This window comes from Leucoraja erinacea, chromosome 9 (genome assembly GCF_028641065.1).
Source record: "Leucoraja erinacea ecotype New England chromosome 9, Leri_hhj_1, whole genome shotgun sequence".
NCBI classification, from domain to species: Eukaryota; Metazoa; Chordata; class Chondrichthyes; order Rajiformes; family Rajidae; genus Leucoraja; species Leucoraja erinaceus.
The window spans coordinates 59,255,753-59,269,479 of record NC_073385.1 but is presented as its reverse complement, the minus strand read 5'-3'; the positions used below and the strand labels follow the sequence as shown (position 1 = coordinate 59,269,479).

At 48.4% G+C, this 13,727-nt stretch overlaps 2 protein-coding genes across 3 annotated transcripts in view; one reads left to right on the top strand and one right to left on the bottom strand.

Moving 5' to 3' along the window:
- heatr4 (HEAT repeat containing 4) overlaps positions 1-4,330 on the top strand; it is a 39,447-nt gene extending 35,117 nt beyond the window's left edge. Inside the window, exons 16-17 of the mRNA XM_055640918.1 lie at positions 2,163-2,227; positions 3,322-4,330. Coding sequence (XP_055496893.1) covers positions 2,163-2,227; positions 3,322-3,471 — 215 coding nt within the window. The 3' untranslated portion in view covers positions 3,472-4,330. The remainder of the gene's footprint in view (positions 1-2,162; positions 2,228-3,321) is intronic.
- Positions 4,331-4,461: 131 nt separating this feature from the next.
- Positions 4,462-13,727, bottom strand: part of znf106a (zinc finger protein 106a) — a 52,951-nt gene continuing 43,685 nt past the window's right edge. For both annotated transcript variants that reach the window (XM_055640915.1, XM_055640916.1), the window contains exons 16-22: positions 11,979-12,170; positions 11,592-11,654; positions 9,148-9,267; positions 8,812-8,883; positions 6,636-6,707; positions 6,287-6,433; positions 4,462-5,636 (exon numbers count right to left, since the gene is read on the bottom strand). In XM_055640915.1, coding sequence (XP_055496890.1) covers positions 5,580-5,636; positions 6,287-6,433; positions 6,636-6,707; positions 8,812-8,883; positions 9,148-9,267; positions 11,592-11,654; positions 11,979-12,170 — 723 coding nt within the window. In that variant the 3' untranslated portion in view covers positions 4,462-5,579. The remainder of the gene's footprint in view (positions 5,637-6,286; positions 6,434-6,635; positions 6,708-8,811; positions 8,884-9,147; positions 9,268-11,591; positions 11,655-11,978; positions 12,171-13,727) is intronic.

The window sequence follows — 13,727 nt, the reverse complement described above, 5'->3', positions numbered from 1 at the left end:
TCATTGGACAAAGTCAGCATGGATTTATGAAAGGTAAATCATGTCTGACGAATCTTATAGAATTTTTCGAGGATGTAACTAGTAGCGTGGATAGGGGAGAACCAGTGGATGTGGTGTATCTGGACTTCCAGAAGGCTTTCGACAAGGTCCCACATGAGATTAGTATGCAAACTTAAAGCACACGGCATTGGGGGTTCAGTATTGTTCTGGATAGAGAACTGGCTGGCAAACAGGAAGCAAAGAGTGGGAGTAAACGGGTCCTTTTCACAATGGCAGGCAGTGACTAGTGGGGTACCGCAAGGCTCAGTGCTAGGACCCCAGCTATTTACAATATATATTAATGATCTGGATGAGGGAATTGAAGGCAATATCTCCAAGTTTGCGGATGACACGAAGCTGGGGGGCAGTGTTAGCTGTGAGGAGGATGCTAGGAGACTGCAAGGTGACTTGGATAGGCTGGGTGAGTGGGCAAATGTTTGGCAGATGCAGTATAATGTGGATAAGTGTGAGGTTATGCATTTTGGTGGCAAAAACAGGAAAGCAGACTATTATCTAAATGGTGGCTGATTGGGAAAGGGGGAGATGCAGCGAGACCTGGGTGTCATGGTACACCAGTCATTGAAAGTAGGCATGCAGGTGCAGCAGGCAGTGAAGAAAGCGAATGGTATGTTAGCTTTCATTGCAAAAGGATTTGAGTATAGGAGCAGGGAGGTTCTACTGCAGTTGTACAGGGTCTTGGTGAGACCACACCTGGAGTATTGCGTACAGTTTTGGTCTCCAAATCTGAGGAAGGACATTATTGCCATAGAGGGAGTGCAGAGAAGGTTCACCAGACTGATTCCTGGGATGTCAGGACTGTCTTAAAAGACAGACTGGATAGACTTGATTTATACTCTCTAGAATTTAGGAGACTGAGAGGGGATCTTATAGAAACTTACAAAATTCTTAAGGGGTTGGGCAGGCTAGATGCAGGAAGATTGCTCCCGATGTTGGGGAAGTCCAGGACAAGGGGTCACAGCTTAAGGATAAGGGGGAAATCCTTTAAAACTGAGATGAGAAGAACTTTTTTCACACAGAGAGTGGTGAATCTCTGGAACTCTCTGCCACAGAGGGTAGTCGAGGCCAGTTCATTGGCTATATTTAAGAGGGAGTTAGATGTGGCCCTTGTGGCTAAGGGGATCAGAGGGTATGGAGAGAAGGCAGGTACGGGATACTGAGTTGGATGAGCAGCCATGATCATATTGAATGGCGGTGCAGGCTCGAAGGGCCGAATGGCCTACTCCTGCACCTAATTTCTATGTTTCTATGTTTCATGGGACGTAGTTTCAAGAGAGTTATAACCATATAACAGTTACAGCACGGAAACAGGCCATCTCGGCCCTACAAGTCCGTGCCGAACAATTATTTTCCCTTAGTCCCACCTGCCTGCACTCATACCATAACCCTCCATTCTCTTCTCATCCATATGCCTATCCAATTTATTTTGAAATGATACCAACGAACCTGCCTCCACCACTTCCACTGGAAGCTCATTCCACACCGCTACCACTCTCTGAGTAAAGAAGTTCCCCCTCATGTTACCCCTAAACTTCTGTCCCTTAATTCTGAAGTTATGTCCTCTTGTTTGAATCTTCCCTATTCTCAAAGGGAAAAAAGCTGGTCCACGTCAACTCTGTCTATCCCTCTCATCATTTTAAAGACCCCTATCAAGTCCCCCTTTAACCTTCTGCGCTCCAGAGAATAAAGACCTAACTTATTCAACCTTTCTCTGTAACTTAGTTGTTGAAACCCAGGCAACATTCTAGTAAATCTCCTCTGTACTCTCTCTATTTTGTTGACATCCTTCCTATAATTGGGCGACCAAAATTGTACACCATACTCCAGATTTGGTCTCACCAATGCCTTATACAATTTTAACATTACATCCCAGCTTCTATACTCAAAGTTAGATTTAGCTCTTAGGGCTAAAGGAATCAAGGGATATGGGTAAAGCCAGGAATAGGGTACTGATTTTAGATGATCAGCCACGATCATATTGAATGGCGGTGCTGGCTCGAAGGGCCGAATGGCCTACTCCTGCACCTATTTTTCTATGTTTCTGGTTAGTGCAGTGAGGGGTGCCTGGCTGAATCAGGCATCAAGATATTTATTCTCTCTTTCAGCTGCCAGTTTCCATCGGATGCAGGGTGATGTGGAGGACGGGCCGGTATGCGGGGCTATGGACCAGGTAACTGGCAGTTATGGTGGTATTCTCTCCAGCCCACGTGGTCCCCGCTGCACACTCCAGCCTGGCACGTCTCATTACTGCCTCTCCAGCATTGCTCTCTGCTCTCCTCCATCTAGGCGTTGCTCATTTCACCAGCGACTTCCCTGATTCTTAGATCAGACGATGCCAGCTGTTAGACCCATGTCTGAGAAAAGGTCCTGAGCCAAAACGTTGCCTAGCCATTCCCTCCACAGATGTTGCCTGAACGAGCTTCTTCAACACTCCTTTGCTGAAGATTCCAGCATCTGCAGTTCCTAGTGTCTCCATTTTACTGCTCCATTGTGAAATCTCAAAGTATGGCCACTTTGAAGATGTTCTCCTCTCTCAGAGGGGAATTCTGAAACCTCTCCTCACTTCTCTTCCTTTGTGACATGTTCTGACCCAGACTACTACTGCCAACATTGTTCATCCTCTTCTCATCTGCCTGGCCCCACGCATTCTAGCCTCTTCCAGCATTTTCTCCCTCTTACCACAATCAGTCTGAAGAAGGGTGCCAGCCCAAAACGTCACCTGGCGAGATGCTGCCTGACCTGCTGAGTTACTCCCACATTGAGGTTTGCAGCTGAAACTCCTGCCGATGTTTACCTTTACCGTGCTGCCTACTGCATTGCCGATCCCTTGATCCCAGCCCAGTTTCTCCTGGCAGTGGCTGTCCCAATCAGTGATCCAGTCTCCCCCTGATGTGGGATGGAATGAAGATTGAGTGGGGGGGTAGGCACTCTTACCATGGACCACCACACCACTGCCTCCTGCCTCCTGCCAACAGGGGCGGCACAGTGGTGCAGCGGGATAGTTGCTGCCTAACAGCACTCGCAGCACTGAGGAACCGGGTAGGATCCCGTCTGTGGGTGCTGTGTACACGGAGCTTGTATGTTCTCCCCGTGACCCGCGGGGTATTCTCTGAGATCATCGGTTTCCGCCCACACTCCAAAGACGTACAGGTCTGTAGGTTAATTAGCCTGGCATAAATGTAAAATTGTCTCTAGTGTGAGGGCCGAAGGGCCTGTTTCCGCGCGGTATCTCTAAGCAAAACAAAATAGTTTCTCGTGTTGCAGCCGGTGGAACGCAGCTCCGGCCCGGCGCAGACCGCCAGGTGTGACAAGCCCCTCAGCGGAGAAGATCTACGTTATTCCAGGATGCTCAGGACAGGCAGCAAGAAGGCCCCGACTCACCAGCAGCCTGGGAGAACCACATTCCCATCTTGACATGGCAAGTGAGGTTTCATCGCTGTACCTGAAATAAAAGCTGATACAAGAAAGGTGCAGAGTGGGGGCAGTTTGTGAACTGAAGGGAGCCCCGCGAGGGCTTCTCTCCACCAGAGTGAATGGAAGACATTGCTTCAGTAATGAGGCGATGCAGTGTCTTGACCTCACTCTGTGGTTGTAGGATTAAAGTGGTCTCTGAAACTGGACCTGCTCAGGATCAAAATCCACAAAGCAAATCGCTTCATGCATACTTTGACTCCATCATGGATATGGGTCAAACAGGATGAGTGTATGTGAACATCGTGCTTGGCATTGGTCAAGTTAGGCCAAAGGGTTTGTTTCCGTGTTGCGTGGTTTTATGAGGGTGGCTGCCATGAATGACTCTTGGCTCTTAATGAAATGGAAGATCTAGATAGTGTACATGAGGGAAGTAACAATGGCAGAGTGTACTGTATACAAGGAAGTTGTTTCCACAAATGCAGCATGGAATTCCTCAGAGACATGTACACAACCCACTCGCCACAGTTACAGGCACAATGCAGAGCAGCAACTCCTAACTCATCAATTAGAGAAGGCACAACATGCCACTGTTGGGAAAGTGAGTTATTTTTAGTTGTGCATTCAGTGAATTGCTGCGTACAGCCTGGTCCCTCCACATGCCACCACTTCACGGCCTCAGGGAAGGACAATGAACAGACATTTTAGTGAGCTTGGCATGTAAGCATTGCAGTACTGAGACTGTGCCCCTCCAATCTGAGGATGAACACAGACTCCCTGGATCTGCTCTGCTGGACAAGACAATGAAGAAGAACGGAGAAATTATTCTCATTCCCCCGTTGTTTGCAGTCACCCACCATCAAGAGTGTGGGAGAGCCAGGCTTTCTGGCTGGAACAGGACTGGTGGACTTTTCCAGTCTATTTATATTAATAAGTTCAGAAAGAAGGGTGAGTGAGGATGTTTGAGAAAAAGACAACATTACGCACCAAATCAACTGTAGAAATACATCCTCTCGGAGTTGCGTTTATTTAGTTCCTTGATTTTTAATTGCTGTAAAATCACTTACTGTAAACAGACTCATTCCATCGCGTTCTCACCCTTTGCAGCCTGATTGCAGATAAAAGATGCCATCTCACAGCTAAGTGTGCTGACAGCCCACACTCTGAATGCTGTACATGAAGCTGCCACAGGCTGCACTGTACATTGTTTCTCTGGCTCACACTCACAACACACAACACACAGAACAGGGCAGGGCCTACAGAACACACACCTCACACCACCAAGCCCGACCCCAAACATTCCTTGTCCACTTTTCTATTTTGAGACATTTTGGCTTAAAAATCTTGAAAATAGAAATCAAACTTTACCTAAAACAAAACTGGGGCACACTCTGGTGAGACTCGCCAATCCACTTCCAATATCAAACCATATTTGTAGTCAAGACCTCAACTTACATCAAGTCGCAAAGCTAGCGGTGGTAATACGCAGCAAACATCACACAGTGAGAGAGAAGCTGAAGGCAATCCAGCCACTGAGGCCGACGAGGCAATCTTACATCGCAGCACTCGGCTTTCAAACTCTTTCCCCTGGAGAGTGTGGCCTTCAACACTGACTCCTACTGCCTCAGCCCCAAATGCACACACACATTTCATCCCAGCCATTAAAAAACACTCAGGACAGAATTAGAAACCACAAGTTTGTTTGCAGCTTGATGTTGAGTTATCAAGTCAACCCAACCCAACACAGAGAAACAAACAGCAGGTGAAATAGTGAAGCAGCCCTTTGCTATCCAGGAATCAGAGGGAAATTCCACAGTCAACTCATCGAACCGGGAAGACCACAATAAGAGTGCTTCATTTAGAAAACCTGGAATTAACACAGACACAGGCTGGGCCCTGCCCACAGGCATGCAGTGACTGCGGTCAGCATCCCCATCAATTTGCTTCTTTCAATCAGCAGACCCGGGCCAGCTGTAGACAATGGCTCAATCCAGAAGTGAACTGCGACGCTGTATTGTCACAGAAACTGTCAATTCAGAATGATGGAATCGCTTCAGGTAAAGACCATCGTGTCGTATTAAACTGCTTCCCAATTTGGGAGGTCACTCATCTCATGGGTCCAGGTGGCTATTCTCCTCGGCATGTTGGCAGAGATGCTTGGGAAAATCCTGGGGAGAGTCGACAGACAAACATCACCACCACACAGACGGGGAACAAGGGAGAATGACAATCCCTCTCGACACACCCCTGACACCATCTTCCACCATGGAATCTCAACTGGTACCAGAGTGCCAGCTGGATAATTTCAGCAGGAAAAAAACACGACGATCTTTCACACACCTCCCCCTGGCCATCCGCACACACCCCACCCCCTCATCCCCTTACCATTACCAACTCCAACACCCAGCCAACCCTAAACCATGCTGCCCCACGAACACCTGGCACATCCACCCCTCCCTCCCTCCCCAATCCCCTCTCCCTTTACTGCTCACTCCCTCAACGCCCCCCCTTCCTGCCCTCACACCCTCCATTTCTCACAGTCCACTACCCTCCTCCATCCCCTTATCCCTCAGCTCTCCGTCTCCCCCCATCGTCTCATTCCCCTCGTAGCTACCATCACTTCCCAACTCCACTCCCTCAATCATGCCTTCCTTCACTCTCCCACCTCCTCCCTGTCCTCACTTCCCCTATACCCACAAATTATCCTTCCTCACCATCTCCCCTCACACTCTCCTCCTTCCCCCTCAGTCCCATCCCCGCACCTTCTTCATTAACTCCCCGTCTCCAACCTCCTCACTCCCCCGTCCCTACCTCTCACCTGTTTGGACCTGTTTCTCACAGTGAAGAACGCATCACAGTTGCGCCAGCGACACTTCTGGGTCTGGGCGGAGGTGCTGTTGTGCTCCATCAGCAAGTGATGCTTCAGGTGGTTCATGACACCGAAGATCAAGGTGCAGCCAGTCCACTGCAGGAGAAGCAGGGGCAGAGTTAGGGTGGGCAGGAGGAGGTGGGTGACAAGCAGACTCATCCTTGAGGTGTGATATTCACTAACATCCGATTCTCATCTCCCTGCACTCAAACATCTGTGAAACACATGACTGGGAGCTGGCAGTGTGAGAAAACGATGCTGATCCCAATGCCTGTGTGGGAGCTCCGTTGTCACTTACCCAGCAGCGATAGTTTTGCAATAGGTTTAGCCGCACTGCCTGGATGCTCCCATCGTAACAGCCCGTGTAGATCTGCAGGAAACAACAGTGACTTCTCAAAAACAAAACCAATTTTAACTTGCTGTGATTCTGGGGGATAAAAAATAATTGAGTCATCCCGCTCAGAGCAAGCCCTTCGACCCATTGCCCATCATAACCATCAACTACCCATCTGTATTAATCCCATTTACCAGTTCTTGGTCCGTGGCTTAGCATGACGCAGCCATTCAAGTGCTCGTCTCGATGCTACTTAAACACGAGTTTCTGCCTCCACCCTCCCACTCAGCTTCTTTACAACTTATTCCACTTTCAGGGAGTTTTAAACTTGGACTCCATGATCCCTCTGTACATCAATTATGTTAAGGGTCTTACCGTCAATTGTATATTTTCCCCTTACATTCCACCTTCAAAAGTGTAGCATCTCATGCTTGCTTGGATTATGCTCTACCTGCCATTATTCCACCCTTCTCTGTAGCGGATTTATATCCCATCTTCCTCACTGTCCACGACCCCAGCAATCTTGGTGTCATCTGCAAACTTAATAACCAATCCATTTATGTTTAAGTTCAAGTATTTTATATATATTAGAAACAGAGGCCCTAGCACAGATCCCTGCGGAACTCCACTGGTAACAGACTTACTATCACAATGTTCTTCCAGCACAACCCTCTATCCTCTATCAGTGAGCCAGTTTTGGATCCATATGACTAGGTCACTGTTAATCATGTGAATCAATGTTCTGGGTCAGCCTAAGATACACAAAATGCTGGAGTAACTCAGCGGGATAGGCAGCATCTCTGGATAGAAGGAATGGGCAATGTTTTGGGTCGAGACTCCAGCCTACTATCCTGCTGGATCAGCCTACCATGAGGGACTTTATCAAATGCGTTACTAAAATCCACGTGGACAACATCCACCGCCCTACCCTCATCGATCACCTTCATCACTTCCTCAAAAAGCTCAATCAATTTAATTATCCTGCTGTAGGAAAATGTCATTAAACTGGGTGTAAAGAAGATATACAAAGAATTAGCTGGTCTGATTGAGTTATAAGGTGACTGGATAGGCTGGGTCTGTGTTCCCCTGGAGTGTACGAAGCTGAGGGGTGACCTTAAAAGGTTTATAAAATTATGAGAAGCGTGAATAAGTTGAAGGGGAGGAGAGTCTAATTTTAGAGGGCTTAGGGTTAAGGTGAGAAGTGAATGATTTAAAGGGGACCTAAGAGAGAACTTTAAAAACACAGGGTGGAGCATACATGGAATGAACTGCCAGAGGAAGTGGAAGAGGTGGGTACAATTACTACATTTAAAAGGCATTTGGACCGGTACATGGATAGGAAAGATTTGGAGAGATATGGAACTACCTTGGTTTGGTGATTTAGCCTGAAGGCCGTCTCCTTGCAATATAATTCCCAGACTATTGCCCAGAATTTCATGCAATAACATTTTAAACATCTTTGTCACCAGAGGTCAGATGATTGAAAGGCAGCAAATATGAATTAAACAGGGCAGCAGAGATAAGCCAGGTAATCAGAGATAGTCAACATGGATTTGTTAGGGGCGATACTGTGACCCATTGGAGTGAATTCTTCAAAGTGTTGATGAGGGTTGAGTGCAGTGTGATAAATGCAACAGTCTACATGGACTTCAACAAGGTGCCAAATGAGAGCTGGTTCTAAAGGTTAGATCCCACAGTATCTAGGATGAATTGGTGAAGTGAATCTAAAACAGGTAACAGGAGACAGAGGTTGATTGTGGAGGGTTGTTTTTGTGATTGGACCTTGTGACCAGTGTGAAACTCCACTGTTTGCCCACAAGGCATTTGAACATGAATGTCAGAGGTATGATTAGTAAGTTTTCAAACGACGTGAAAATCAATGATGTTGATCATGAGGAAGATATAGGTTTAATGGCCAGAACAGATTTTAATCCTAGTTATCAAAAGGTGCTGTACTTTGGTAGGACCATAGGGGGAGCTAAGCATCTGGATGAGCACCTAAATTGCCAAGGTAAACAAGGTTGAAAGATGAGGTTAGTATAGATGGGCTCTTGATGGCCGGCATCGACATGGAGGGTCAAAGGTCTTATGTCTGTGCGGTATGACTCTGGCCTCCTTCTTGAAGTTGTTGCTCACTCACCATGCTGTTGTGTATGACCATACACATCACCATGTCCTTGTGTCCACCGTACACCTGCAAACGATCATGGGACTAGGCAGAACAGAAATGAAATCCCATTAGTCTACCTGTTCCGTAGTTTTCCTAATTACATTAAATATCCGCAGAACACCATCACACGGAAGTGCTCCACAGCAGCAGAGCCACCAGCACAGTAGAGTGCTCACGACTACCTGCCCTGTTAGAGCATCACTGTATATAGGGAGGGCTGGACTGCTGGTTTTGAGTCAGACAAAGATGCCGTCCAGCCCACACATCTGGACACATCTTCACGCTGCAGACACCAGCCGTCCTTACCTGCAGCTCGTAGACGCGCACCAGCTTGTCGAGGCAGGCCGTCACCATCACCTTCCCCAGGATGTTTACCACCGTGACTGCGTGACTGTGACCTTTGTAGATGCGCACCAACTCTCCGGTCTGCAACGGAAGGAAGAGCGATGGGTGGTCACTTCATATCGGATGCACACTAAACCAATTCCTGCAAATCCTTAGAAGTATTGAAAACCATGAGGGGCAGAGATCAGGTGACTGGTCACAGTCTTCCGCAGGGCAGCGGTGTGTAAAACTAGGGGGCATAAGTTTAAGGTGAGGATGAAAGATTTAAAGGGATCCTGAGGGGAAAATCTTTTCACACAGCTGGTGGTGGATATGCGGAAGGAGCTGCCAGATGACGTAGATGAGATGGGTGCAATAACAATATTTAAAATGCATTTGAATAGCTTTAGACTGTTATAGAGATACAGTCCGGAAACAGGCCCTTTGGCCCACCAAGTCCCTGCCGACCAGCCATTACCCGTATGCTAGCATTATCCTACACACTAGAGACAATCGACAACTTTTTACCGAAGCCATTTAACCTACGAAAAACATAGAAACATAGAAATTAGGTGCAGGAGTAGGCCATTCGGCCCTTCAAGCCTGCACCGCCATTCAATATGATCATGGCTGATCATCCAACTCAGTATCCCGTACCTGCCTTCTCTCCATACCCCCTGATTCCCTTAGCCACAAGGGCCACATCTAACTCCCTCTTAAATATAGCCAATGAACTGGCCTCGACTACCCTCTGTGGCAGAGAGTTCCAGAGATTCACCACTCTCTGTGTGAAAAAGGTTCTTCTCATCTCGGTTTTAAAGGATTTTCCCCTTATCCTTAAGCTGTGACCCCTTGTCCTGGACTTCCACAACATCGGGAACAATCTTCCTGCATCTAGCCTGTCCAACCCCTTAAGAATTTTGTAAGTTTCTATAAGATCCCCTCTCAATCTCCTAAATTCTAGAGAGTATAAACCAAGTCTATCCAGTCTTTCTTCATAAGACAGTCCTGCCATCCCAGGAATCAGTCTGGTGAACCGTCTCTGCACTCCCTCTATGGCAATAATGTCCTTCCTCAGATTTGGAGACCAAAACTGTACGCAATATTCCAGGTGTGGTCTCACCAAGACCCTGTACAACTGCAGTAGAACCTCCCTGCTCCTATACTCAAATCCTTTTGCAATGAAAGCTAACATACCATTCGCTTTCTTTACTGCCTGCTGCACCTGCATGCTTACCTTCAATGACTGGTGTACCATGACACCCAGGTCTCGCTGCATCTCCCCCTTTCCCAATCGGCCACCATTTAGATAATAGTCTGCTTTTCCCGTTTTTGCCACCAAAATGGATAACCTCCCATTTATCCACATTATACTGCATCTGCCAAACATTTGCCCACTCACCCAGCCTATCCAAGTCACCTTGCAGTCTCCTAGCATCCTCCTCACAGCTAACACTGCCCCCCAGCTTAGTGTCATCCGCAAACTTGGAGATATTGCCTTCAATTCCCTCATCCAGATCATTAATATATATTGTAAATAGCTGGGGTCTCAGAACTGAGCCTTGCGGTACCCCACTAGTCACTGCCTGCCATTGTGAAAAGGACCCGTTTACTCCTACTCTTTGCTTCCTGTTTGCCAGCCAGTTCTCTATCCACATCAATGCTGAACCCCCAATGCCTTGTGCTTTAAGTTTGTATACTAAAACTGTAAACCTGTACATCTTTGGAGTGAACCCACCAGGTCACAGGTAGAACGTACAAACGCCATACAGACTGCACCTGTAGTCAGGATTGAACCTAGGTCTCTGGTGCTGTAAGGCAGCAACTTTTCCACTGCGCCACTAAGCGTCCTGAAGCATGGATATGCAAGGTTGAGGGAAATGAGCCAAACGCATGTAAATGGGTCTAGCTCAGGCACGGTTAGCATGGATGAGTTGGGCTAAAGGCCCTGTTTCCGTGTTGTAGAACTCTGACTCGATGACCTCATGCCAGAGTTCAATGAGCTCCATTCCACTAGAACAAGTTTATGCCTGGAAGAGGGTGAACAGAGAGAAGCAGCTTTAATTGGATGTTTCAGGCACGAGGGGACGATGGCCACCAGAGCAAAGTGATGACAATTTGGTTGGGTGGCTGCCTTTCCAAGTTGACTTGCAGTAACGTTCCCAGTGCCGGGCTGGGGACACCCACCTGGGTACAAGCTGGTATTACTGTAGCCTCTGCCAGCCATTCCCACCCTACTGCTTCTGACCACAGGCAGGACCCAGACACCAGGTTTGAAAACAGCAGGAACAAGGCTCGAGTTTAAAGGAGAGATCTTGAGGAAATAAAACAGCTAATAATTTATAATAATTCTAGTGAGCCTGACTGAGATCCACTGAGCAGGGAGGGGCAGCTCGGGGAGTTGTGTTCACAGCGGCAACACTCACGTGGATGTTATGTGCGTGCACAGACTGATCACTCGATCCGCTGAAAACCAAGTCGTTTATCACCTGAAAACACAAGGCAACGTCAGCAGCTCCACCCAGACAGACTCCAGACACCCTGCAGGTCCCCCACGATGCACCATGCTGTGTCCACTATCCCTCATCCTCCCCCCCCCGTACAGCTTAGCATCCTCCCCCCCCCCCCCCGTACGCTTAGCATCTCTCTCACCCCCTCCCCCCCCTCTCTCTCCTATCCCCCCGCGCGCCCTCACTCTCCCCCCTCGCTCCCTATCCCCCGCGCGCCCAAGCTCACATTCCCTTCCACCCCCCCACACTCCCGCGCGATCTCTCACACAGCAGGCCTCGCTGGATGCCAGCCCCCGGACGTACCTTCATGCACAGCACGGTCTTGGTGTGTCCCTCCAGTGTTCGGAGCAGGAGGCCGTTCCTGGCGTCGCGCACACTGATGGTGCAGTCGTAGGAGCCCACCAGCAGCAGCCTGCGGGCTCCCTCCTGCGCTGTGGCCAGGCAGCTGACTGCCCGCGGCCCGTGACAGTCAAACACCTCCAGCTGCTTGTTGCTCTGTGACCAGCGGGACATAACACGAGGATCATACCCAGAGTCCACGCTCTCCTGTGCAACCAGCCAGGCAGACCGTCCATCCCACCCCACCCCTCCTCTCTTGGGGCACACAAACCCCACCAACATACCGCTTCATTACCGAGGCAACACCGATTAAGGAGAAGGGACAGGAGCTCAATAGCTTGTTGGCAGGAAGAAAGGTTATTGGGTGACAGGAGGGGAACACAGAGGGCCACATGTACATTGTTTAACGTTGCATTCTGAAAGTGCCTACACAGGTAGACTGCATGGTGTAGGTGGTGGTTGGCATGCTTGCTTTCATCATTCAGGGCATTGAGTATAGGTTGGGATGTCAAATGTACAAGTCACTGGTGAATCCCTGATCACCCTGCTGCAGAGATAATGTCATTACTCTTCCAGCTTCCCCCACACCAACAATCAGTTTGTAGGGTCCTGACCCTAAACAATGATCTATGCATGTTCTCCAGAGACGTTGCCTGACCCACTGAGTTATTCCAGCACACCATGCCCTTGTCCTTTGTAAACCAGCATATGTAGTTCCTTAAATTAACACAGACAAAGGGGATTAATTCAAGTAGACGCCTTGGTTGGCATGGAGGAATAGTTTTTGTGACTCTCTGGGCGAACAGAGGATATAGGTTTATGGTGAGAGGGGAAAGTTACCAGAGGGGTAACTTTTTGACACAAAGGGCGGAGGATGTGTGGTACGAGCTGTTGGAGGAAGTAGTAGTGGCGGGCACTATCACACGTTTAAGAAGCATTTAGATAAATACATGGATAGGACAGGTTTGGAGGGATATGGGCCAACGCCGGCAGGTTGGATGAGTGTAGCTGGGACATGGTGGTCGGTGAGGGCAAGTTGGGCTGAAGAGCCTATTTCCGCGGTGTATGACTTTTGTAATGGTGCATGACAATTGTAGTGGGCACACTTGCTTCTGGTTTACATGTAATCATCCCAGCTCCACAATTACACTCCAGGGCAGTGGAATATCCCTCTGATCCTTTCCTTTCCGTGCACCAGAACGCGTGCCTTTTAAACTCTGTTATTGTAACCATCTCTACCACTTCCTCTGGCAGCTCTTTCCACAAATCCACCATCCTATGTGTGAAAAAGTTGCCCCTCAGGCCCCCTTTAAATCGTCCCCCTCTCACCCTAAACCCAAGCCCTTTCGTTAATAAATGCCATTTCATTCTCCCCATATTCCCTTCAACCTGCTCCAGATTCTACCACTCATCCACACGAGGGGCAGTGTACAGCAGCTAATTAACTGGAGCCACCAGGGGAAACCCAGTCTTGGAGAACGTGCAAATTCCACACAGGCACCACCAGAGGTCAGGATTGAACCCAGGCCTCTGGTGCTGTCAGGCAGTGACTCTACGAGCTGTGACATTGTGTTGCCTCAGGCAGTATTTGATGAAAGGAGGAAGGAAGACCTATTGCAACAGCAGGGGACTGGGTGAGAGCATAATTGGAGTATTGTCTAAAGTTTTAGTCTCCATTACATGCTAAAGGGAATAACCTGGTGCCAGGATGGT